This window comes from Geospiza fortis, unplaced genomic scaffold (genome assembly GCF_000277835.1).
Source record: "Geospiza fortis unplaced genomic scaffold, GeoFor_1.0 scaffold186, whole genome shotgun sequence".
Taxonomy (NCBI): domain Eukaryota; kingdom Metazoa; phylum Chordata; class Aves; order Passeriformes; family Thraupidae; genus Geospiza; species Geospiza fortis.
This window is the reverse complement of record NW_005054331.1, coordinates 89,546-115,227: the sequence shown is the minus strand read 5'-3', so window position 1 is coordinate 115,227 and position 25,682 is coordinate 89,546. Positions and strand designations below refer to the sequence as shown.

At 39.8% G+C, this 25,682-nt stretch overlaps 2 protein-coding genes across 2 annotated transcripts in view; one reads left to right on the top strand and one right to left on the bottom strand.

Annotated features, from left to right (window-relative positions):
* LOC102044630 (pyridine nucleotide-disulfide oxidoreductase domain-containing protein 1-like) overlaps positions 1-394 on the bottom strand; it is an 11,670-nt gene extending 11,276 nt beyond the window's left edge. The window contains 2 exon segments of the mRNA XM_014307236.1: positions 76-214; positions 295-394. Coding sequence (XP_014162711.1) covers positions 76-214; positions 295-394 — 239 coding nt within the window.
* On the top strand, positions 7-13,888 carry RECQL (RecQ like helicase). Its single transcript, XM_005421575.3, has 15 exons — positions 7-225; positions 1,182-1,254; positions 2,306-2,503; positions 4,373-4,552; positions 5,078-5,184; positions 6,127-6,325; positions 7,763-7,929; positions 8,308-8,389; positions 9,430-9,578; positions 9,671-9,788; positions 10,418-10,556; positions 11,266-11,357; positions 11,647-11,866; positions 12,932-13,061; positions 13,625-13,888. Exons 2-15 carry the CDS (start codon positions 1,239-1,241, stop codon positions 13,811-13,813), a joined length of 1,986 nt encoding a protein of 661 aa, XP_005421632.1. The 5' UTR covers positions 7-225; positions 1,182-1,238; the 3' UTR covers positions 13,814-13,888.
* Positions 13,889-25,682: the final 11,794 nt, after the last annotated feature.

Sequence of the window (25,682 nt, the reverse complement as noted above, 5' to 3'; positions counted from 1 at the left end):
CGGACCACGGGTGAGCCCAACGCACGGGAGGACACGGCTGCGAGGCGCTACTCCTGCTCGCCTTAGCGGTCTCACTCCATCCAGCCATCCAGCCCAGTCCTGCGCCTGCCTAGCGGGGCCTTCCCTGCCTGCCCGTCCGTCCGTCCGTCCGTCTGTCCTGCCCCGTCCCGCAGCCGAGCAGGCGCTTCAGGCCTGGCAAGCGCCGTGCCCGCGGCTGGCGTGTAGGTGAGGGATACAGAGAATATTGCCGTGTATACGCTCACTAGATGTATTTCTATAATGTTCACAGTGTACGCCTGTGAATATTCCCACACTGGAGCAGGTTGCCCAGGAGGTGGTGGAGTCGCCGGCCCTGGAAGTGATTAAGAGGCGTCTGGGTCTGGCCCTGGGTCATGCGGAAGTGTTTTATTCACACATCATTATTAATATGTATTTCTCCTCCCATTTATAGGGGTGGGGAAGATCCTTGTTGGGGTGGAATTAGCTGGTAATGAGGAATTTTTTCCCCCAGTATTTATTGTAATGTTGAATTTATTCCCTTTCATCTTTCATTGGACTTTACTTCCGTCCATGTAATAAACAGTTCAGGATGCAATAACAGAAAATATAAATTTCTTGAGTTTGGTATTATTAAGGTACAATGTGACAAAAACTGTTGGTCAAATAATGACCCAATAAATTCAATTCCATGTTCATTTCACTGATGGTTATTCAAAATTGATCCCCTTCTCTAAACCAAACAGCATTTTCACTTCCTCCTAACAGATCCTCTCGGGGTTATGGTGGCTGCCTTTCTGAGGGGCACAATAGAATGTGTCCAGGCTTTTCTGTAAAATAAGCTTTGAAGAGATCCAAAATGGCAATGGGCACTTGGTGAGTGAGTGGTCTACCTTAGAGCATTCCTCTTGCAGGAAATGTATGACTTGGTTAAACTTCACTTGGGTTCATTTAGAAGGCTGGTGAGCTGTGGCCTTGGGAATTGGTTGTGAGTTTGTGTTTATCCATTTTGCAGGAGGGAAAAAGCAGTTGTCATCTAGTGAGCAAATGAAATTAACTAGTGCTTAAACTGTTACATCAACAGCTCTGGTAATGAAGAATCTCCTGCAGAAAATCTGTTCTAAGTTGAGAAGGTTTACTTATAAAATATATTTTAAAATGTATTTATTTCATTTTCTTTTCAGTGACAGTTGCTTGGTTAAATAAGATCTCCTAAAGATAACATTCTTTAATCTCCAAAGATGACAGCTGTTGCAGGTAATCCATGATTTATATTCCATATGTTCATTTTGCTGTCTCTTAGCTAACAAGACATAATCACCTGATGTTATTTACATTAATTTAATGTATGCATAAAAGAACTTGTGGGATCTGTGCTACTTTAATTAAGATTTGAAGAAAAAATTCTTTTACTGGATAGCTTCTTATATCTTAGGTGAAACTAAACCAAAATGCCCCATCCCTGGAAGTGTTCAAGGCATGGTTGGATGGGGCTCTGAGGTCCAGTGGCAGGGGAGTTGGCGTGAGATGAGCTTTAAGGTCCCTTCTAACCCAAGCTATTGTAGGATGAATATCAAGTTTGTCAAGGAAATTACTTGGTTTTCAATATTGTAAAAATGTGCTTCATATTTTAAGATACTCTTAACTGTTTTCTGCTCAGTAGCAGTGGGCATTTAGAAAGACACTTGTCACCATTTTGTGCTATTTGAAATGAAGATTTTTTTCCATATTGCACTTCTTTGTTTCCATAACCATATTACCATATCTGCTCTGGATGGGCCAAAATCTCTTGGGTTTTGTGGGTATGGGGGAGGAAGTAATTCCTTCTGATGCTTTTCTGACCTGGCTCTGGAGTACATGCTTGACATGCATGTGTATGTGTTAATTATTCTTTTAGACTCCAGGGACTGGATTCTAGAACACAATCTGCAATTCACACACATGCATGTTGGGATGGAAAGAGGCAATTCCTGCCGAAGAGTCACTTGTGTGACCCAAGCTTTTGGGGAGCATTTGCTTCACTTCTTTCTCGTGTAAAACATTTTCCCTCTACACCCAAACCCTGTTACTCAGCATCCTCTTGTTCTGTGGAGGAGGGAAGTCTTGGTGCATGAATGTGGCTTGTTGCTAATGGCCCTATTTACAACTCCAGAGGAGTTTAGCTTGCCGGGGTTAATGTTGCTTCTCACATGTAAATAAATGATTTCTTAACAGCTTGATCACTGACTGGAGTACAAATAACAATTAAAAGTGGCATCAGCACATGGCTGTGGTCTCTATTGTGCCTTCTCCTTGCCTCTCCCTGCAGTGCTAGAGGAGGTGCTGGTGTCCATTGAGAATGAGCTGCAAGCAGTGGAGATGCAGATACAGGAGCTTGTGGATAAGCAGCAGGAGCTCCTTCAAAAGAAGACGAGAGTAAAGAATCTGATAAAACAGTCCTCAGGAGACTTGGAGGCAGGTGGAAGTAAAGACACTGAAACCTCAGCTGAGGAATGGAACAAAAAAGGTTTGCAGAGTCAAAGTCTAATATTTTAAAAGAAAGGTGAACTAATCCAGTAGGGGAAAATGCACTTATACAGAGTTTTGTTCGGATAATGATATTGTCCCATTTAATTTTAATCAGATGGCTGACATGCCAGCGTAATGGGGTAATGTTTGTACTTGTCTCACTGGACATTCCTAAACACTAATCTTGAGTTGTTCTGGGCAGAATTATCTGTTCTGTCAGAATGGCCTGTTTTAACTGCTTTAATTCTTTGCTTGTTGTAAAGTCACAATTTGATCTAATTTGCTCTTAGAATCCTAGAGTAAATTTTTATTGCAGTACTTGTATACTAAATGCTTATACTGCAATACTTCTCCTTGTTTCTGTTCTAAAACAAATTGCTTTGAAATTTCTCAGGGTTTGATAATGACAAATTTAGACTTAGAGTTGATTTTTGCTGGTTTTGTGTTTTCCCTTCCTTGAGTGGGTAGGGCATTAGTAGTGTTTGTGATGGGTTATGTAGCCTCACTGTCTTACCAAATTAATGCAAATTAGATAGGTGCTGACTGCCAAAAAAAACCTAGAATACATTATTATTGTAGAATTAGTGCAACTAGCTAGTGCCTCGTGGTGGTGGGAGGACTGCTGTGTTTCAAGTTAGACATTAACTGAAGTCCTCAATGGTTGTTGCTTCTTGGCCATGTTATGCCTTGCCACATACGACTTAGATATTTTGATTTTTTTTCTCCTTTTTAATTTAATTTTCAATTTGTACATGCCTATACCTAACGTATATATAACCTTTTTTTTGCTTTTTAAAAAATGAAATTAATCTTGTAGTTGAATCCATATTTATCTGTATTTGAGAAGTATTATGTATGAGCACTGCTACTTATCATTGCAAATTATGCAATTGAACAAATCATTTGGTTTGTGTAGTTCTATGCCTGATTCTCACCTCCTGTGCTTTGAAAATTAATGTCTTTGCAGTCAGATGCTGTGTGTGTATTAAACAAGAGCAGCAGCTAAATTTGTTCCCAGTTTAAAGCTCATGGAGGCCAGTGGGAGACTTTTCTTGGCTTCACAGAGCCTTGGATTTTAACTGTGCTCTTTGTAAATTTCTCTGCAATGTCACCTCAAGTCCCAGAATTAATTTTTGCCTTGCACGTGGTGTAACCTGGAGCTCTCACAGTTCTTCTGCATTTTAATTTTAATAGTACCAAAATTATGTATCAGGAAGCATAATTTTAGTTTTTACAGTACTACATCTTTTAAAAATGCAGTCTTTAGGTCTTTATTGAAGAAAAGAAAAACCTATTATAAGCATGTTGGGGTGGTGATTTTGGGGAAGATTAAACAACTTTTCCCCCCTCTTTATTTTTTTAATAAATGCTTATTATTGATTGAATATATGGAAAAATTGTATCCCTCCTTCTTTATGCTATCTGTAATTGCTGCATTTGTATGAGGGAAGCAGTTGAGTAACTACTGTAGGGCTCAGTGTCTGGTTTTATTTATTTTCAGAGTGGGATTCTAATTTCTAGTTATTTTGGACCAATGAGTTAACATGATCATATGATCATTAGCACTCTGAAGTTCATCTGTTTTCAGTTTTTCACATTAGTTCACATCCATGTGCAATGAGAGCTTTGGCCTGGAGGTGAATTGTGTTTACTATTTGAGTTTTCAAAGGTACACCTTAGAATATGATGTATCCAGACTCAGGTTGTGTGGAACTTTTTCTGTGCCATTATGAATCCTTAAACACTTTCCTAGATCTAAAATTGTGTCACTGCTAGATTCAGTTATTCAATATGTAAATTACCCCTTCTTCTTATATTTTGATTTGCTTATGAAATGTGTTTAAGTTGGTTTTTTTTCCCTTAACAGATTTTCCATGGTATGAGAAGATAAAAACTGCACTGCAGAGCAAATTTAAACTCCAGAAGTTTAGATCACTGCAGCTTGAAACAGTAAACGCTGCAATGGCAGGGAAGGATATATTTCTTGTCATGCCCACAGGTGGTGGGAAGAGCCTTTGTTACCAGTTACCAGCTGTCTGTTCTGATGGTATGTAAGGAAGAAAAAGGACATAATATAACGAACTAGATTTATTTTCTCCCTTTTATAGTTATTTGGAGAATGAACATTATTTAATATGGGTTTTGATTGGTCGATTTGGTTTTGTTTGGTTGGTTTATTTTTAATAACACATCCAATTGCATTGGAAGTTGACTTATTTACAAAGGCCAAATTTCCCACTCCCTGTCACTGCTCAGTTCTGTGGCAAATCAGCGCCTCATGACACAGGTATCCAACTTTTCTTTTGTATATTTTCATACTCTTATCTGTTGGAGCTCAGTTGTGTTTGTGGTCTAGACCCTGAGAGGAGGTGTGTGTTGTGGGCATTTAATAAGACTTATCCCTGTGTGATCTGGCACTCATTTGTCAGCTGTCTAGGAGGAGAATCTCCTGCTGTGTATGAAGCTTGAGCTTACATTTGGCAGTTTCTTCAGAGAAGGGCTGATGCATCAGTATAAAGAATTAGAGGAGATATTTGTGACATCTGAACTGCACAATGGTTGATTGTTACAGGTTTCACACTGGTGATATGTCCTTTGATATCTCTCATGGAAGATCAGCTCATGGTTTTGGAACAGCTTGGTATCTCTGCAGCTTTGTTGAATGCCTCAAGCAGCAAGGTGTGTATAAGTTCTTGTGCTTTGTGGTGAATGTGCTGGTGTCTCCCCTCTGTGTAGTTACTTGTGAATATTGAATGGATGAGACAGATTTATCAGCTAATGCTGTTCTAGCAACAGTATCTGGCCAGGAGGGTGCTGTGATGTGGGGAAGGTGGTTAAGTATCTTGTGTTCATGTTTTAGTGACAACAACGCATGGGAACCAACACCATGTGTGGAATAAATAGATTTCTTGGGGCTGTTTAGAGGGTGTGAAGTGCCTTTGGCTGATGTGTTTGTAGATTTTTACTCAGTTTCTAGACTTGGAGTAGGTGATTTTTGTCTTCTTTTACCATGTTGAGCAGTGCAGGCTTTTACATATAATTATTTATCTCTTACTATAGGGTGGTGAGCTGTTTGATCCAGAGGCCCAGAAGCAACTCATTTCCCAGTCTCTTACTAGACAGTTGCTTTTTTACAGTTAATTTCCTGACTAGCAGGAGGCTGTGATCATCAACTTGCACATGATACTGGATTTGATCAGTCTCTGGCTTGATGCAATGTGCCAAACTTGAAGCCTGCTTTGATGAAGAGAGCTCTGAAAACTCAGTAATAAAAACTACTGTAGTGTGCAAGGAATTATTTTACACTTTTAGTATCATAGGGATGTTTGGTAGGTCAGAATTTGTTGGGGAAATGTTGATACCACCCAATGAAGCAAAGGCACATATTCAACACTTTGTTTCTTCAAAGTTCCAGCACAGATTTTCTAAGTATTAAAACGACCATTTCATATACAGTGATCTTCTACAAAGGCTTATAGTGGTCAGTGCCGTGGAACACTTTATCAGTCTCTCTTAATTACACCTTGTGAATTGCTAATCACCTCCTAAGAGCCTTAGCACTAAGCGCTCCAGTGTGTTGTCCCAGTTTGTCACCCCCTGCTGTCTGGTTTTTTTGAACAGGAACACGTGAAGTGGGTGCACACAGAAATGCTGAAGAGGAATTCCCAGCTGAAGCTCATTTATGTGACCCCAGAGAAGATTGCAAAGAGCAAAATGTTCATGTCCAAGCTGGAGAAGGCTTACCAGGCCGGCTGCCTGGCTCGCATTGCTGTGGATGAGGTGCACTGCTGCAGTCAGTGGGGCCACGACTTCAGGCCTGGTATGCTCCTCAGAAATCCCTCTGCAGGGCTGCTCACGCAGCAGTCAGTCACTCATGAGTTGGGCCTGAAATAAGGCCAGCTGCTTCCTTCCTGTGTGAAATGAATTCTTAATGTGTGACACCTACCTGTGTTAGCTCAAGGACTTTAATTTACAAATCATCCAGGAGCTAAGGTCATGCAAATGACGATTTCAACATAGATTTTGCTGTCAGTATTCTGAAAAATTACTTAGTCTGCTTATTTTAATTGGAGCTTCATAAAGTCAAAGCTTTTTTATGGCATCTTTAATAGGGGTGATAGTTACCTTTAATCTGCTATATGAAAGTGTCATCCTGTACACCACTCCCTGGCCCTTCTGATGAAAGAGGTACAGCATTTTGTAAATTCATGAGATATATTTTAATCATCTCTAAAGCAAGTGGAAACAAATTCCCTTTGCTTACAGCGAAAGAAAGCGTGCTTCAGTCTTTTCCTGTCTTGGAGAGTGTAGAATATTGTCAGTTGCTGTTTCTTTGTCTTTGAAAGCAAACCTGATTTGAAGCAATATTAGCTGTAAAGTCACTCTTAGCAGTTTTGCTAAGAAGTGGTGCCTGAGCCAAGAGCCAGGCTGGTTCAACAGGCAGTGTGGAATTTGGATGTGTTCCTCTGGCTGCACTTCTGTTCAAAGGCAGTAGGTGGTTGTCAGTACTGAACCTTTAATTTTTTTTATTATTACAGCCTGGTCTATGTTCCAAATTTCACATTGCTTGTTTATTAGAAAAGCTCTGTTTACTCAAAAACTCTTTGTAAAAACAAACCTGCAAAATAACCTGAATATTGGTTAATACAATGCAACACATATTTTTCTAACTTTTGAAGAATTTCTACTTCCATTCATTTTTGCCTTCTGAATTGTGGCTGATAATTGCAGCCTTTCAGTACCTGGAGGGAGCCTCAAAGGAAACTGGGGAGGGACTTTTTGCAAGAGCTTGGAGTGACAGGCCAAGGGGGAATGGCTTCAAACTGAGGGTAGGATTAGATTGGGTATTAGGAAGAACTGTGAGGGTGGTGAGGCACTGGCACAGGCTGTCCAGAGAAGTTATGGATGCCTCATCCCTGGAGGTGTCCAAGGCCAGGTTGGATGGGGCTCTGAGCAACCTGGGATAGTGGAAGGTTCCTTGCTTGTGGCAGGGGGTTGGAACAAGATGTCCTTTGAGATGTCTTCCAACCCAAATGATTCTGTGATTGAGTCTTTAAAACTCAATTAGAAGACATCTCTTTTGCTAAGTGCAACCTGATAGTTACTTCCTTTGGATGTATAAATTAGTTCTGTAGTAGATTAGCAGTAATAACATTTATTGCAGTATTACCCCATTAAATACTGTCTACATTAATGCCTTTTTTAAGTTTGCATTTGTGGTAGGAGAAATCTTTCCCCTTTTTCTTTTCTTGCTTAGACTACAAGTCTCTTGGTATCCTGAAAAGACAGTTTCCCAATACTCCCTTGATTGGATTGACAGCAACAGCTACCAATCATGTTTTAAAGGATGCTCAGAGCATTTTGCACGTTCAGAAGTGCATTACTTTTACTGCTTCCTTCAACAGGCCCAACCTTTACTATGAGGTAGGTCTTGCTGCCTGGTTTGTGCTGTTGTGTTGTCTCCTGCAGGGAGAGGGGCGGGCAGCAGGCTCAAACTGCTTCAACCTGTTGGAAAATGTCTTATGATGGCAGAAAGGTTGTGAATTATTCTGTTGTGCTGTATTTTTCACTTTGGCCACAGGTTTGTTTGTTGTTCTTGGTGGGGAAAGCTTGCAGCTTTGTTTTGGGGTTTATTTTTCAATGGACTTTTGAGTTGTAATTTGACTGTTCATAAAAAGAATATAGTAATTCTTTTTAAATGGCAGAATAGTTGTGTTTATTATGTTGGGGAAAGTAAAATAAGTTTGTTTGGCAGGCTGTTTGCCCAGTTGAACTCTGACATGTGCTTAATGTATTTCTGAGGTTCGGCATAAGCCTTCAAATAACGAAGATTTCATTGAGGACATAGTTAAGACCATTAATGGAAGGTACAAAGGACTGTCAGGTAAAAAGTGTCACAAAAGACGCATGTTATCTTCCATAACCTTCATCATTACAAGGATATTGGGATGTTTTCAAATGATCTTGAAGCATGTACAGAAATTCTGGATGTTTAATGTATGGTGAGGGCAGCATTAGAATAAATGAAATTTAGGAAGATCAATACCTTGAATAATTTCTCTCTTCATTCATTAGTGTTTAAATGTCTTTAGAGTTTACTTGTATCTTCTGAAGTATTGAACTGGAATGTTGATGTCTATAGAACAATGGTTACATAGGTAGTAATAGGAAGGTTTAAGATTGTAAAAGCAAGGCTCAGAAAAGGTGATCTCTGTGTTCTTAAATCACCCATTGCTTGCTATCCATGTGTCAGGATACTTGCTATCTTTAATATGTGTTTTCATATTTGTTCAGAAGAGTCATCTGTTACTCAGTGCCCAGAATGGGTGTTATGGGGTGAATTGCAGATAGAAACAGAAATGTAGAAGTTGGACTTGTGTAGTCAATAAACCTCTGTAGTGGAAATAAAAAGGAGAAACATCTTGCCAAGGTTCTGGAGAAGCAGTCTGTCCCTGTCTCTGCTTGGAGCTCTGTGGCTGTGAGGAGCAGCTCCCTGAGCACAAACTGTGCTAAAATGATTCAAAATCAGATGGCTTTGTGGGTGATCCTTAGCTTAGCCCAGCCTGACTAATGACAAAAGGCAGATTTAACTGAAACCTCAGGTAAGATGCCATAGATGTCATAAGGCATAGCGCCCTTTTAAAAACCTTTAATAAGCATTGTCCTCCTTGAGCATTTACAGAATGTTTCCATGGTTCTATGGATTGGCACCTGTATTTCCTCTTTAGCCTTCAGGTCCAAGCTGATAATTGAATTTTCCTTCATAAATACCAATACTATGGACTAAATTGGCACAAAGACTGTCTAATGCTTTTTAATTATTTATTTCATAAGCTAATAAAACTTTCACAATTGTTTTTAACTATTGGGGATTGTTTGGCCTTTTTAAGGCATTACAATGAGGCGTCTTTCACTTTTGTGCAGGAATTGTTTACTGCTTTTCTCAGAAGGATTCTGAGCAAGTTACTATGAGTTTGCAGAAACTGGGAATCAAGGCAGGGACTTACCATGCAAACATGGATGCTAAATATAAAACCAAAGTTCATAAAGGATGGGCAACAAATCAAATCCAGGTTAAGTAAATACTTTACATGGACTTATGTTTTATTTAAACAAATTGTGATTTGGTAGCTTGATGATTTCTCAATCCTTTTCTTTTTCACAGGTTGTAGTGGCAACTGTTGCTTTTGGCATGGGAATTGATAAACCTGATGTGAGGTTTGTAATCCATCACTCTATGAGCAAGTCCATGGAAAACTACTACCAAGAGAGTGGACGTGCAGGTATTGCAGGCAGTGGCTTTTGCCAAGTTGCCACTGACATCCACTACACCAGCAAAACTGTCCTTCTGTTTTCCAGGCAGTTGTGCAAAGTCTCTTCCTTTGAGACAGTTTCCAAAGGGTGTAATGAAACTGCCTCTGTAAAGAGGCTTTAAATAGAAACTGAATTCATGACCACGCCTCTATCTCAGTGCAATAAAGAATAACTGGCTATCTAGCATCTTTTTAAATACTTGATTTTCTATCAAATCTGTGGTTTACCAGAATAACATGACACAGATCTGATATACGATTTTATTTGTTTTATTTTGCACAGTACCTGGGATGTGTGATTCACTCAGATTGCCTCTAGATGATGTTTAATCATTGTATGAATTTCAGAAATACAAGTAGAATGGGGAGTCTGGAGCAGGGAATTTTAAGGATTGATCAATGTTTAGCAGCATTAAACACCTGTTATGGCCAAACTCCACCCCCAAAAATGTTTTGCAGTGTTTTGGGTTTTTTTGATCTTGTTCATCTCATTACTGTTTTAAAGACAGATTTGAGTCTATGTGGAGAAGAGCTTATGAAAGAACTTGAGGGGCAATTGGTTGAGATTGTAATTATCTGTTCATTTTAATGCATTGCAGGTAGAGATGACCAAAAAGCTGACTGCATTTTGTATTATGGGTTTGGAGATATATTCAGAATCAGCTCAATGGTGGTGATGGAAAATGTTGGCCAAGAGAAGCTGTATGATATGGTATCTTATTGCCAAAATATGAACAAGTAAGTTACTGTGGTGGCTTGGTTGCTTAGTTTTTAAATGGGCTAATTATTTGGGGCGGGAGGGGTTAGGGGGCATTTGGAAAAAAAAAGAAAAGAAAAAACCTGAAACAAAACCAAAATGAACCCTTCACCAAACAAAAGCACCCACAAAAACAGGAGCAAGCTTGCCAGCTTCAGGATACAATTCTGGAAGTGGTTGTGTTGAGGTGAAGTATCTGTCAACGAACACTGTCTGGATTTCAGATCCCAGTCAGAGGAAATTCCGGAGTTCTGTGGTTTTGGCTCTGAGCTACAGTGTTTAATGGCCACATAGGAATCCAGGTGTGTTTGCTGCTTCACCTGCTTCACTGTGATATTTGGAATATTCATGGAAAATGTGTATCTGTGTTGTGGACAACTGGTGCATCCAGTAAAGCCTTTTGTGGCCTCAGTGTAACCATGAGTTCATATTCTTAAAAGTTTCCCTTGAAACTGCAGATTATACTCCTCTTGTGCTTCAACCAAACTGTTGCTACACCAGTATTGGCATAGCTGATAGGGAATACTGGTGTTGCTGCATTTGTTCTCTGATTTTTCCTCTGATAATTCTTTGTGCTTGTTCTGAGATCTGAGTTGTCCCTGGGACCTTTTTTGCCATTTTCATGTGTATAAGGCAGGTGTGACAAACCCACCTGGGATCCATAGCCCCCCTCTGCTCTCCTCTCCTCAGGTGTCGCCGGGTGCTCATAGCTCACCACTTTGATGAAGTGTGGGATTCTGCAAACTGCAACAGAATGTGTGATAACTGCTGTAGAGAGAATGGTAGGTAAAGGACAGGGAACATGGGAAAAGGTGATTTAAAGAAATACCTGGTGTAGAAAAACGCTGAACAAATTTTGTGACCTGTGCTTGTATTACTGACTGTTTTCAAGGTGCAGATTTTGTTATGAATATCTGTTTTTGGTGGCCTGCTGTTGCCAAGTTAGTTTAAAAGCCAAACAAAAAAAGCCTTGCACATATAGCACAAAGATATATATTTATATCTACATATAACTCTATGTATAACTACAAAGAGCTTTCTGTTTAAATGTTCCTTCACTTTTACTTGCAGCATGTGGGAAGCTGGATGTAACAGGATACTGCAGGGATCTAATAAAGATCCTTGAGCAAGCTGACAGCATGAGTGAGAAACTCACCCCACTGAAATTAATCGATGCCTGGTCTGGGAAAGGTGTGTCCAAATTCAGGGTGCCTGAAGTTACTCCACCCAAGCACCCTCGAGAGGAGCTGGAGAGAATTATTGCCCATTTACTGCTGCAGCAGTATCTGAAGTATGTAAGAGAACTATTTTGTTTTCTTTATTTTGGTTTTTTAACATTTAGTAGTCATTTTTCTTTGCTCTCTTGTTACTGCTGTATAACATTAATGGATTCATTCTGTAGTCCTGTTTTCATTTCAGATGCATTTAATGTATTCTTAAAAACCCTTCAAGTATTGCTATATTTCCATTTCTAAAGTCAGAGGAACAGCTGAAATGCTGCATTTTGTGCAAATTAAAAAAGCTGATGGTCTTCTGTATTCAGATAGAATGTTTAAATCTGCAGCAGGATTAATTTTGGAGAAGTCTGCAGTTCATACAGCTCTCATTCACATTCCATGGATAAAGAGAGCAAATGGGGTTGTGCACGTGATGTCTAAGTCAGGAAAGACTGGTTAATGTGGAAGGTGGTACTCAGAAATTTTAAGAAAGCATAGTGGAACTAATACCCGTGCTGCCTCTGTAAGAAGTCCGTGTGCTATGTGTTTTGTCTTCTCATATAATCTCTAAGTTTAAGAATATTTACAAATATCTAATTCCTTTATTTTGACTTAATTTTTCTTTGCATCTCTCTGTACAGCTTTTTAAATATTATATAGGGTGAGCTGATGAGTTTTACGTACTTTTTGCCACATCTCATTTTCTTCCATGTGTTTTAAGAGATTGACAAGTGTGCATCTGAGTGTTTTTGTGTGTGTCAGGGTCCACAAACTGAATTATTTTAAGTAACTGTTAAGTGTATTGGAGTAGCTCTAAGTCACCTGACTGTCTACTTGAATAGATGAAGCAGAATGAAGCTGCTCTCTGGAACATCCATCAGAAGGGGTAATGTGTCTCTGTCCTTATGGAAAGAGCTGTTGAGAAGAGCAGTGGTGGAGTCACCATTCCTGGGTCTGTTCACACAACATGCAGATGTGGCACCTGGGGACATGGTTTAGTGACAGTGCTGGGTTGATGGTTGGACTTGATGATCTTGGATGTATTTTCTAACCTTAATGATTCTATGATTTTTTTTCCCCCTGCATATTCTGGTTTCCATCTCCAACCTTCCCCTGTAACAGTGATTTCATTCATGCAGGGAGGATTTCAGCTTCACAGCCTTTGCCACAATATCCTACCTGAAGGTGGGACCCAAAGCCCGGCTGCTGAAAAATGAGGGACACGTCATCACCATGGAGGGGATAACAAACAGCAAAAGTGTTTCCAAGGTATTTACATCTGTTCTCATTTGCCATATAGGTATCTTTTCCATTAGAGCTTAATTTAATCATTTGGTATCTGCTCAAAACCTGTTTTGTAGTAATGCAGTCATTCTATCCTCCTCAAATTGCAATTCAGTTACTAGTGCAAACAACACACTTTCCAAACAATGTCAGAAGCAAAAATGCAGAAAAAAACCCAGTCTAGTCTCTATGCTTAACCTAACACACCCTTTCCATTTTGATAAGTTCCTGGCAATATTTTGACATTATTATTTCATTTTTAAAGGTGTTGAAAATATTGATCTTAGCTTTTATGGTCAGTGAAATGTGAGAATATCAACAATATTCTAATTGTAGGCACTTGCCAGTCTCCTACCACAGAATTTCAAGATGCAACTTCCAGAAGTATTTGGAATGTGATGGAGCACATGTATATGTGCATATATATGTGTATGCATGTATATCATAAATATCATAACCTCATAAATATCTTCTCTCTTGTGTGGGAACATGTAAAAAAAAGGAAAGCAGTCGTAGAATTTTAATTGAACTCTCCTTAAATCTTACAGGTCAAACCATCTCAGTCTTCACATTCAAAAGGAAGCAGAGAAAATGCCCAGGCTGGATCAAAGACTGTACAAGATTCAGCGGTGAAGAAATTACAGGAACATAAACGGCCCAGCTGTAGTCCGAACTTAAAAGCAAAGAAGCCTAAGCTTCAGGCAGGTGCAAATGACCAACCAGTAGTTATTGACTGAGTGTCACAGACTACATTGAGGATCTAATCATGGTTGCTGCTCCATGGACAGTGCAATATATTTTTATACTCTATCTGTTGGAGCTCAGTTGTGTTTGTGGTCTGGACTCTATGAGAAGCAGTGCCCTGCGGCACAGCACTTCTACAGCCTGCCCCCTGGCAAGGGCCTGGGAACGCTCGTTCCTGTCACCTGGCTAAAGGAGCCTCCCCAGCCCTGCTTACAGGGACCTGGGTGGGGCTGCTCCTGGGGACAAAGGGTGCTGCCAAGGTCCTGAAACGTGCCCCGAGTACAGGGCCCGCACGCTGGCAGCTCACCAGCACGACCGGCAGCATGGGCGCACGCCCTGGCCCTGGCTACAGGCGGGTCACGCTGCCCACGCTGCCGCTAAGCGGCTTCGCGCTGTCCTCAGAGAGCAGGGGAAAGGCTTTCCCCCCCCGTGCATTCTGGTGCCCCGCCTGTGGCTGCACAGAGCTCCTCTTCCCCTCCTGGGAAGTCTAAGCTACACTGCTCTGTTTCTGAAGCGGGGGGCTAAAGCACAAACACACTTCCTCACTCACACCAACTAAGGGGAAGACGGGAGGGGGAGACAGTCCCAGAAGAGGGAGCAAGTTCTCTACAGCCAACCTACTCCAGGGAGCCATTTCTGATGCTGAGTGGGAGAGGAAAGCATCAGATCTGCCCATGCACTGAGGGGAGGCCACAGGGGCCTCCACGCGCTGAAGTGCTTCAGGCCTGGCACAGGGACACAGGCTGTGACACGCCCCGAGTACAGAGGGTCACACTGGCCAGGGGCAGCAGCAGGCAGAAAGCTGCCGGGGATGGGGAAAAGCCCTGCCCTGCTTACAGGGTAGCTGGGCTGGAGGCCGGGAGAGCTCCGTTTGTCCCCTCCGGTGCGGAGACTGGGGCTCTCACCCTCCTCTACAGGGTAGCCCCTCTCTCCGGGCAGCCAAAGGAGCACAACGGCAAAAGGCCAAGCACAGCAAGGACCAGCCCTGCACACAGGGAGGTTGCCCAGCACAAAGCCAGCTGCGGCACCCTGAAGGTGTCCTGGCCTGGAAAAGCCCTTTGCCCAGAGGGCCCTTCATGTCCTTTTTCAGCTCCAAGCTGGCTCTTGCCTCGGCGCGTGCGCCTCGCTCTTGCCTCGCTGTCCTACGGCTGCTGCAAATGTTGACGAGGACACAATAAAGCCTGAGGAGCTCCAGCTCCCAAAGGGGGAACCACCACCCAACAGCCCCACAGTGAGATCCTCGTGCCACCACCCACGCCGCCCCCCAGCTGCCCAAAAGCCTCCAACTTCAGTTTGACTCACCGTCGTGATGTCCGGCGCAGTCCCACGCCATGCTGGGAGCTGGGCCCTCTTGGCAAGTGAAGCTGGGTATGCAAAGCAGCGGCCAAGAGGCTGCACCCCTGCTTACAGGGGGCTCAAGCTGCTGCCTGGACTGCAAAGTGCCCGGGACTCCAGAGCACTGGCCCCACTTACAGGGAGGCTCTGGTCCCCAAGGCCTATGGAGGCTCCTTCTCTGCAGTTCTGGGGCGCTCCCCACTAACGGGCGGGCGCCCCACACAGGCTGCCAGCTGAAGGGAGCACAAAGGCTCCCAGACCCGCAGCCTGCTTCCAGGCCAGTCCACACCCAGGGAGCCACAGAGCTCGGCCTTCCCCCAAGGCAACAGGAACCTGACTCTACAGTCAGGCAGTCGAGCTCACGGCCTAAAGCCGAGGGGCCGCCAGCCCAGCCCCGATGACAGGGAGGGCTCTCACCCGGCCCTATGACTCCTGACCCCATGCCTCTGAAAGACCGGGGCCAGGGACACCTGCCTGATTACAGGGGGTCCCTCCAACCGCCCGCCGAGGCCAGGGGATGCATAGAACCCCACTTACAGGGCTGCCCCCTGCTGCCCGGCATCCCCCAACAAGCGCTATGGAGCACAGGCTCCGGTCTCCTCTTCTCTCCTCTCCAACATTGGAGGGTCCTCACCCAAGATCTGAGCTTTCTAGCTGTTCAGTAACATAACTAATAATGAATTGTTTGAATTATTTTGACTAGTTCTATCCAAAATAAACAATATGTAATACATGCTAACTGCAACTTCTGTCAGCTTCTTGGATTGTCACAGCAGCTGAATGGTAAAACCAAAATGTTCTAATAAAAAACAAATGGTAATGAACTATCTAGGTTCTCCTATTTGTGGCAGAAAGAAGATTTTAAAAGAGATATATGTAATTAATGTCCAACCACATGGCTTTTTTTCACAAACTCTGCTGAAAAGAATGCATCAGCTCAGAACACTTGTGGTCAGATTTCAAATTCCTGTATTCATGTACTGAGCCCTGTAATCATCTCTGAAGTAATAGTATTTCAAATGGAATATAATGTGAGTTGCATTTTGAACTTGAGGACAGTTCTCTAATTATGTTCTCTGCAACTGCAATCAGCATGAATTTTGTTTTCAGAAGAGAGAATGGTGTTTCATAAGAAGCAGCTATAAAGCTATCTGATAACTAACTGAAAACTGAAGTGATATTTTTTAACATTGCTAAACAGCTAAAAGTATTTCTATTTTCTAAAAAGCATAACATTTAGGAAGGAGTTTACTAATTTTTCCAGACTTCATAGGACTGAAATTATTAGCTTGAAGCCATTTGATAGAGACAAGATATCTGACGGTAAGTGAATAATCCCTCTCTCCATATAATCATGGAACTTCTAATTTGTCATGCTGTGAGAATATTTATTTGAGAACAAAAGCTTGTGGTTGCATCAAATTATATCTCATCAGAATTCAATGTTATAAATATATATATATGCTGCTTTCTGTTTTTTTTTTTGCAGAAGACTTGCAGAATGTAACCAAAGAATAGCTGGTGTACCTCACTTCATTCATCACAAACTACCTTCTTAGATAACGTAGATGGAATGAAGAGGTGAAAATTGAAGCTAATTCCTGTTTTCCATCAAAGAAGATAAGTAATACTTCATAGTGATTCCCAACATATTTCTGTCTCAATTGCATTCCGAACAGAAATGTACAGAAAGTACAAAGAATGTTGAAGTGTTTTGCTGTCTGAACAAAGTATGTGCTTTTGACTGGAATTGAGGTAGAAATTCTTCAGTTTTTTTACTTCTGTCCATTTTTCAAACAACAATCTGTTTGGGGTTTTTTACCCCTCATAATTTTGAATAAGTTTCCAATTAATTATACACCACTTATTGTCTTTAAGAAAAATTGTGTAAAGTTGTCGTAAGTTTCAAATCACAGCATCCCTAGTAGACAGAGTTAATCTACTTCAGCAGTTTTATGGAATTTTTTTTTGCCTATTCTTCCACTACTCAGTTTGATGATTAGGGGAAACCATACTCTGAAAATACTCAAGAAGGATAATTTTAGAATTTTAGAATAGAAAGCATAATAAAGGATAGGATACATTAATTTTTAACTTTGAGTTGTGATGGCAAGACATCCTGAGTTCTTACATAATTCCTGCATTCATTCTCATACTTCATTCTTGACTGCATTTGTGAGTGCACCCATTCCATCTGTTTTCTGAGAGAATGCCTGAACTCAGAATTAGGTTAAAAATATGTTTTCTGTGTTATGCAGATGATATTATTCCTCTGGTGTTAAGAACTGTAACAATGAGGTTAGGAGAATAAAACAATATGAACTACATGGTCCTTCACCACAGTTACATTTTTTAAAATACCTTTCGGCTCCTGGGAAAACATATCTGAAAACCTGTTTTCTATGAAACTAATAACTCAGCAGAAAAATAGGCATAGAATGACATTTCAAATTCATCATCATTTCCTTCCTTACAAAGGAAGAAGTTGTTTAGTGCAATGGGACTTAAAAGGCTGCATCAGACTGATGACACATTTCTGTTGGGAAATGTTCATGGTAATTACATGTTTGCATTGCAGCCCACTGCCATTAAATCCCCCTGTACTAAGGAACAGGTATCAGTAGATTAAATAGCGGTAAAAATTATACGGAAAAGGGAAGAAATTAACCATTAAATCCTGGTTCACCCAACCAGAACAAAATGGGGATTGTTCAGCTACACCCTGGATTTGTTAGACAGGTTGACTGCTGATAATGAAGCAGACCAGTAGAAAATTAAGAACATGCTTATGGGAAAAAAATCCTGGCTCTGATATATGTTGATGGGTACTGATGTGTAGTCCCTTTCCTTGGTGTTAAGAAGTATGAAAAGAAAACAAGTGGTGAAATGTTGACTGCCTCTGCAGTCTGTTTTGCTTTTTGTTTTGCTTTCATCTTGCTGCATTTGTGACTGTAAATGCCTTTGGATTCAGTTTGAGCAAAACTAAAGATAAAATTAAATTCCTGTATCGCCTTGTGAATTTTAGAGAGGACTCTTTTCTCACACCCAGAAGAATGTTTGTGTGAAAGTCTCAGCCTAAAAGGCAGAGACACAGATTGCAAAATCACATTTTTGGACAGACTCTGACATGCCTTTTCTCCCAGAATACTTCACCAGAAAACCACTGTATGTGAGACTGTATATAAAGCGAAGTCACTTATTCATAAAACAAATGCCAGAATGAAGTGGGTGATAGGTAAGAAAGAATAGAGGATGCTCCAATAAAAGCGGTTTATATAGGTTTTAGTAGAAAAGTTAAATTACCTCATAAATATTATCAGAAAAGTAATAGCTTGATAAAAGAACACTCAGATTCTCAGCTAGATGAAATAATTTTTACCACAGAGGTGGGTAGGTGCCAAATTGAAACATTGATGTTTAGATTCATGTGCTTTGTGTGTTGATTGCTGGAAGACCAAGGTAGGTAGAAGTATAGAGCTGGAGATATACCAGTGAGATGAGTATACTTCTTTCCTCACTGAATAACACTGAAAAAGGAGATGGGGATGACAGCCCAAAAATATTACGAGCAATGACATCAACAGGAAAATCATGCTGCTATGCAGAAAAAAAGTGCATTCATCAGACTGAAATCAAGTAAAATACCGTTTTATAGAAGAAAATACTCTTTATAAATAAACAGAAAAACCTATCTGCTCATGGACATTCTAATTAATACTTGGGGAAACATCTTCCCAAGGAAATATTTATCTAAGCCCACAAAGAGTAAACCAAATGCCTGGTATTGGAAAGTGACAAAAATATAGGTGTTGACTAATCCAGCTTTAAATAAACAAACTAGCAATGCTGTGAAGTAGGTGCATCTGTAAAGCCCTGCATTTTGGATTCCTGCGAAGCAGAGAAACCCTACATCTGATTGTAATCTATCTCATTGCATATGGAATCATTAGATCCAATTATCACAGGACATGAAATCTTGTCCTGGCAAGATGTATTCTCTGCTGGTGGTGAGCCTTTGGAATTTTCCAGCAGTTTTAGCCAAGATCAACAGGCAGTTAGAGTTGTCAAAAATTCAAATTTTTCTTCACTGTTTTAACCCTGTATCAGGTACAGAGCAGGAGCAATTTATAGAACTAGTGTTGTCCGAGGAGTTTGCATCCCTGAAAATTCAGAAGAAAACATAATATTAAAAAAAAAATGGAGCTGAGCTCCAGTTTAAATGGGTGTGCATGAAAACAACTGAAAACATTAGTGTTTTAACAGAAAAAATACACAGCCAAATGTAAGAGAGTAAAAGCCTATTGCTAGCTCTGCTACATCTTCCTGCCTCTCTTTGGAGACAAATACCCACCCACCCAAAATATAAAATCCTGGATGCCTCTTTATGAAAGGCAATCATTGAACCTTACCCCTGAGTTTTACAACACCTTCTTGGTGATGTATTTCACAGAATATTTGCATTGAGCAAGATGCAATCTAACAGTGCATCCATCTTAGATACATACTGTCCTATTAAGTCTTTCTTCTATGTTGCTAGCCTTCAGCACAACCTGATGAATTTTAACTGTGAGAAGGGGTAGGATTTATCCCTAGCTGGGCTAACAAAATATATCCCAAAACTCACTAATTCAATTTTGTTAATTTCTCCAAACCCTGTGGTTAAAAAATGTTTTGTCGTAAAACTATTTTTAAAGTACATCTCTTCATTGTTAACCATGAAATTAGCAGCAGTTTAAACCAGCTGCTGGGTGACTGGAATCAAGTTTCTTTTTCTTATGTCTTTCATTTCTGGCTGCTGATACACCCCTTGCTGTGGGTTCCTCAGACAAATTTAATCTAAAAAGGAATTGTATTTTTATGTAGCAATTTTGCCCATCAGTGGCTTAACTATGTCTCTTCTGTGCTTGAAACATGCATTATTTATAGACATAACATAGAGAACATACAGGCAGATAGCATATGTGTCTAACAACCTGTATAGACTGTATAAATTCGTACAGGTTGGTAGGGACCTCTGGAAGTTATCTGGTCCTACCTCTTGCTCAAGGCAAGGGTAATTTATTTCAGGTTGCTCAAGATTTGGACCAGCCAGGAATGGAAGTATATGTGGTTTTCTTCTAATTCTGGAGAAGACCACATTAGGTCTTGAAAAAGAGCCCAGAGCCCACTGAGTTGCAGAATCCTTTGTCAGCAGACCATGACGGATCCAGGGAAAAAAAATATTCAGAAGACATTATATGAGAAGTGTTTGGATAACTGTGATAAGTTCAGACTGTATTAATGCCTTGGACAGTTAAAAAGTGACACTTTCTGTTTTGTATAAAAGTTTAAAATTTAAATGTTAAGAAATGATTAAAGTTTGGAAAAAGTGGGGTGGGATATCAAGTTATGGAATATTAAAGGATGACTGCCCAGAATGTAACATGCAAAAGCACTTAAAAACTTACACTCCTGTCTCACTGCTGAATGTGATTGACTGTGGGCCACAAAGATCTGACATCCAGGCATTCATATACAGCACCTGTGACCTTCTCCGTTAATGTCTTTTCTGAGTTAAAAGAAAATCTCATTAAAGGAGCACTTTTCTCAAGAATAATCTCTGAAAACTGCTGTGTCCTTGAAATACTGGGGGATGAAGCGTTAGCGGTGAGAAGGGGACACTGAGCAATGGCTCTGGGGTAAATGAAGAACAGAGGAACACTGTGGTGATGCCATCAGGAAAATGTTCATTCAGGCAGAAAGGGTGGTGTGAAGAGAAAGGCAGTGCATAGTTTCTTACATACTGTTCATGCTATTTAGGCTTTGAAGGTATTTTCTAAGCTATTTTTAAGTCACAAAGCAGTTTTAGCATGAAATTCCATAGAGGGAATCCTCCAGTTACTGTCTAGTATTACAGTTTACATTTCTTTTCTAGATGCTGAAAGGTTTTGAAGTGTTAAATGGTATTAAAAGTTCTACCTCTGTATCTGTAAAGAGCCTTTTAACATTAAATATTAAAAGAAGATGTTGCTTTTTCTAGTCATTGGCTATTTTTGCTAAATATTTTATCAAAATAAATTTTTTTCACTAGTAGTGAACACTGTATTCTTACCAAAAAAGCACAAATTCTTACTAAAAGATTAAAAGTTAACTATATTTCTTTAGATGACCTTTATTTCTTAGCACATTAAAGATTTATCAAAACCTTTGGTTTTTATTCATTGTGAAGTGCAATACATCCCAAACTACATTGTGGGATAAAACATTTTTCTTTAGAAGCTGCTATTTAATATATTTTGCAGTATTCTATATGGAATACTGAGGAAAGTTGAGATTTGTCTAGCATCTTCTGTTAATGAACAGTTTTATCACAGAAGATAGTCACTGTAGTTATTGGAATAATATCCCAATATTACCGGGTGGAACGTGCCTGGGCTCGTCTGGCCCTCGCTGCTTGACCAAAGGCGGCAGCTGTGGTGTTTCACCTCAGTGACACCCCTGGCTGCTGTATGTTGCAGCTAGGCACTTGGAACAAGTCCAGGCATGCAGGAACTCAGGTTTTACCTCTGACGGAAAGGCTTTAGGCGAGGTGAAGAGGAAAAGGAGACGGATTCTGCCGGAGGGTTAATCCAGAGTTTTATTCCAGGGTCACAGATCTCTGAATCTTTGTAACAGCTCCAACAGAGTAACCACCGCATGGTCTCAGTGTCCTTTTCAGCTCCGGGGGAGGGGGAGGAAAGGGGCAGGTATGGCACCAACCAGGTGGGAGGGTGGCAGTCTCAGGGGACAATGGCACCTAGACAGGCCAATGACCCCAGGGCTGAGAAGCATCTTTTGAACTTCACCAACCAGACCACGCCCTTGCTGGAATGTTAAGATTGGCAGACAGCGCTTAGCAAGGAGGCAAGGGGAGGGGAGAGGAAAAGGTATTGCCACACCTGGGAAAGGACTGGGATAGCTAAAACAGGAAATTGCATCACACTGCAACATGTAGTTGCTTACATTTGAACGAATTACTCTAGTGACAGTAGTTGCAGACCTTTTGCAGACAGTCTTGTATAATTTTATGAGTAGCCAAAGAAAATATATATTTTTATAGACAATTGTAATGAAAGAAACTTATTAGAATAATATTTATTTTTGTGTAGCATTTGAAATAGTCATGCCTCTATTACTTGAAATTGGATTTAATAGATTGCCTTACAGTATTGTGAAACTTGCAAATAAAAACTGCTAATTTATTAATGATAGTTTAGTTATGTGATGTTTTACCCAATATGAGAGCATCTAAGGATAACTTCCTATTTTTTTCTCTTTTAATCTTTTTAAAATATAATTTTATATCAAGGATTTTTCATAATTCAGCCAAAAATATGCCTTTGTTCTTCTTCCCACTCTGTAAATTACATGAAGTTACAGCGGATTATAGTATTTCCCAAACATCCCATAGTGTCAATGAAGGTGACACAAGAGCAGTAAAGGAGAAGTACGGATCACAGAGAAAGTGGAAATTTTGCAGCTTTTGTGAAAGTTAATTGCCTGTGTTTTAAGAGAGCAGCAGTACGTGAGGCAGTCATGGGAAGGTTACTAATTAACTGAGTTGAGGAAGCACCAACCAGAGAAAGAATTAGAAATTTAAAAAAGTGGACAGGTAGGTCAGTAATTGGCCCTAACATGAAGGTGAGTAAAGACTGATGTGAACAAATTGGAAAGGAAGCATTTAAACAACAGATCAAATAGTAAACAGAATATATAAACAGAAAAGCTGATCTTCTGCATTAATTGCTTTTTATTTCATTTTGAAAATACATTCATGATGTCATAAGAGATCATCGACTTGTTTATAGATCTGGCATGTAAAAACATAGATTTAGCTCTGAAGGACTGGAAAACAAAGGTTTTGTTAATCAAAAGTTTTGTTAATCAATATTAATAAGAAGAAACAAAGCCACACCTTTAAGTTAAGATGTACTAAATACCTATAACTGCTATGTAAGAGAAAATTCAAAATTACCCTCTAAAAAAATTCCAAAACACTTACATATCCACTGACCTCAAGCAATACAAGTTCCTTAGCTGGACTGAAAAAAACTATTGCATTTGTTGGGTTTTTTTCTTGGGTTCTTTTTTTTTTTTTTTCCTGAATCTGCCAAGTATTCTGAAAGCTTTACAGCCATCCTGAGCATACTGAAACCTTCATACAATGTCAGGCAGCTCCTTGCATTTTTCCAGCCTCCTGAAGAGTTAGCTTTTGATTCTTGGGTTGTTTTTAATTTGTAAATTCTTTCTTACTCTACTCTGTGGGTTCCTGTTCCTGTAATAACAGGCTTGCCCTCTACCTCCCTCTCAGTGATTTATATGTATTTCTCTTTTTCTGTGCTATAGCATTTGTGTTTGATTCAGGCAGTTCTAATATCAACTGTTGTAAAATTAAGATTTCAATTCCCTGTTGAAGGTCTAGAATGTGCACTGTGGTCTACTAGGTCTTTACAGAAAAAAAATTGAAGGTGGCATTTGTACTATCATGCAGTATTTGATATATAACCAAAGAGACATAAAAAATTTGCCTTTTCATCTGAACATAGTGCATTATGCAATTTAGGCAGTAGAGAATGTATGAAAGTTTAAGATTTTCATGCATGGAACTTTGTCCTTTTGTTACTCTTCTTCTCCTAAGAATAAAAATATGCTTCTAAATGCATAAATCACTAAAAATAATATGGGGATTTGGAAAAGAAAGGCAAGGGCTAAAGAAAACTACAAAGAGATGCTAATCTTTGGCTAGAATTGTATTGATGGTAACCTTCAAATAAAAAGTAAATATGATTAAATGTATTTAATAGATTAAATATATATATGTGTAATGTATTTATTATATTGTAAATGCTAAGGCAGACTATATAAAATTAAAAAAAATTCATCACATTTTGAGCAAACCCTCGGGATGTCTACATGCCTTCATTGTCACTATTTTCCTCAGAAATGTAAGGGGTAGTTCTAAGAAAGGTAGCTAAACATAAGTAAACAAAAGTATGTGTAATTCATGTTGCCTGTCAGCACAGGTGTTTGCAAGACGAACTGCTCTTTGTATATGAAAGGGGTCATGCCATCTCCTGCATTTTTCTATTCACAATTCCTTTAGGTTTGTCAGAATATCTTACTGATGTGTTCTGAAATGCCAAGTGTTAGTATTCCTGATTGGATTGTTCTGTAAGCACTTCAGTAATTTGATTTAGATTTTCTTGTAATGATGACTGACCACAGGATTTTCTTTCCTTTTGAACTACTTTTAATTTGAGAGTTAATCATGTCCTGATGAAAACAGAAATTCAATGAGTTATGCAGACATTCAAATTTAAAAAGGTATAGGAAAAAACCTTTGCTTACACTTAGACAGCAGAAGAACAGCAAAAAAAAAAAAAACCAGCTAAATATGTTACCCTCTCTAAGTTATATACCACTTCTGAATATGCATAGTCATGAATGTGTTCTTGTCACTTCAGCACAGTTCAATCTGTAAAGGATGACACTGCAGTATGTGGTAAACCTCAGGATACAAACTGCAGACACAAACATTATGAAACCTTTCCTTGGCTAATAACAGCTGCTTAGGAATGGCGCCACTGGATTGATAGGCACGCAGTAGAAAATCCAACAGGTCTAATTTCTGCTCTTTCTTGCCATAGTAAACACTGAAAATTATTTCATCCGTTTCTCATTTAGCAGACAGAAAAACTCACCTAATGTAAACAAGGCAAGCAAACCCACATTTTTAACAACATGCTGCAGCACTAGATGTGGGGCTTTCTGTTGTTCTACAGACATGTTCTACCCATGCAAAAAGCTCCCTAAATAACCAACTATAATCTCACACTCCATTTCCTACACATTTTTAAGTTAGTTTACTAAGGTCTGTACATTTCAATCTGTTATAAAAACCCGAAATGACTGTAACTATTACTTGGGGATTTGTTTCAAAACTGAACAGGCTTTACAATAAAAATACTTTTATAAACCAGAAAGTTTTTAAATATACATATTTCAAAATTATATTACAATATGTTCTAGTTTAGATAAGACACTTTTTCAGAAACATAGAATCTCACACTATCTGTTGAATTTTTCACACTTTGTCTAATGAATGATCTGTTGATTTCCACACTTCAGTAAATCTCTGTGGTCAAGTGTGTTCAGTTTACCTGCAAATAATGACCATAGGATTCAACATGACACAGCACTTTTACTGAGTGGAGAATAACAAGTTGTGAGTATAGTTTCAAATCAGAGTTTAAAAATTGCTGTTTCTTTTTGTTCACATTAAAATAATCAGACTTGTACAGGTTTTCCCAGTAGCTGAGGGTGTTCAGCCTGAAGCCATGGGAACATGTCTGTCTAGTTTGGTATTCTATAAGTCACTACCAGTGACAGGAGTAAGGGTTTCTCACTTCCAAGAAGGGTGGCAGGAGTGGATTACCATCAGGAAGAAAAGGGTGGCCCAGGAGTGTCTGCTGCCATTTTGTTCTTTGTCTCATGGATCAGATGGCACTG

Bases quoted from the DNA above. Each gene is read 5' to 3' on its own strand.
- RECQL (XM_005421575.3), top strand. The intron at 7,930-8,307 runs GTAGGTCTTGCT...TGTATTTCTGAG, and splicing joins GGCCCAACCTTTACTATGAG to GTTCGGCATAAGCCTTCAAA. The intron at 9,789-10,417 runs GTATTGCAGGCA...AATGCATTGCAG, and splicing joins CCAAGAGAGTGGACGTGCAG to GTAGAGATGACCAAAAAGCT.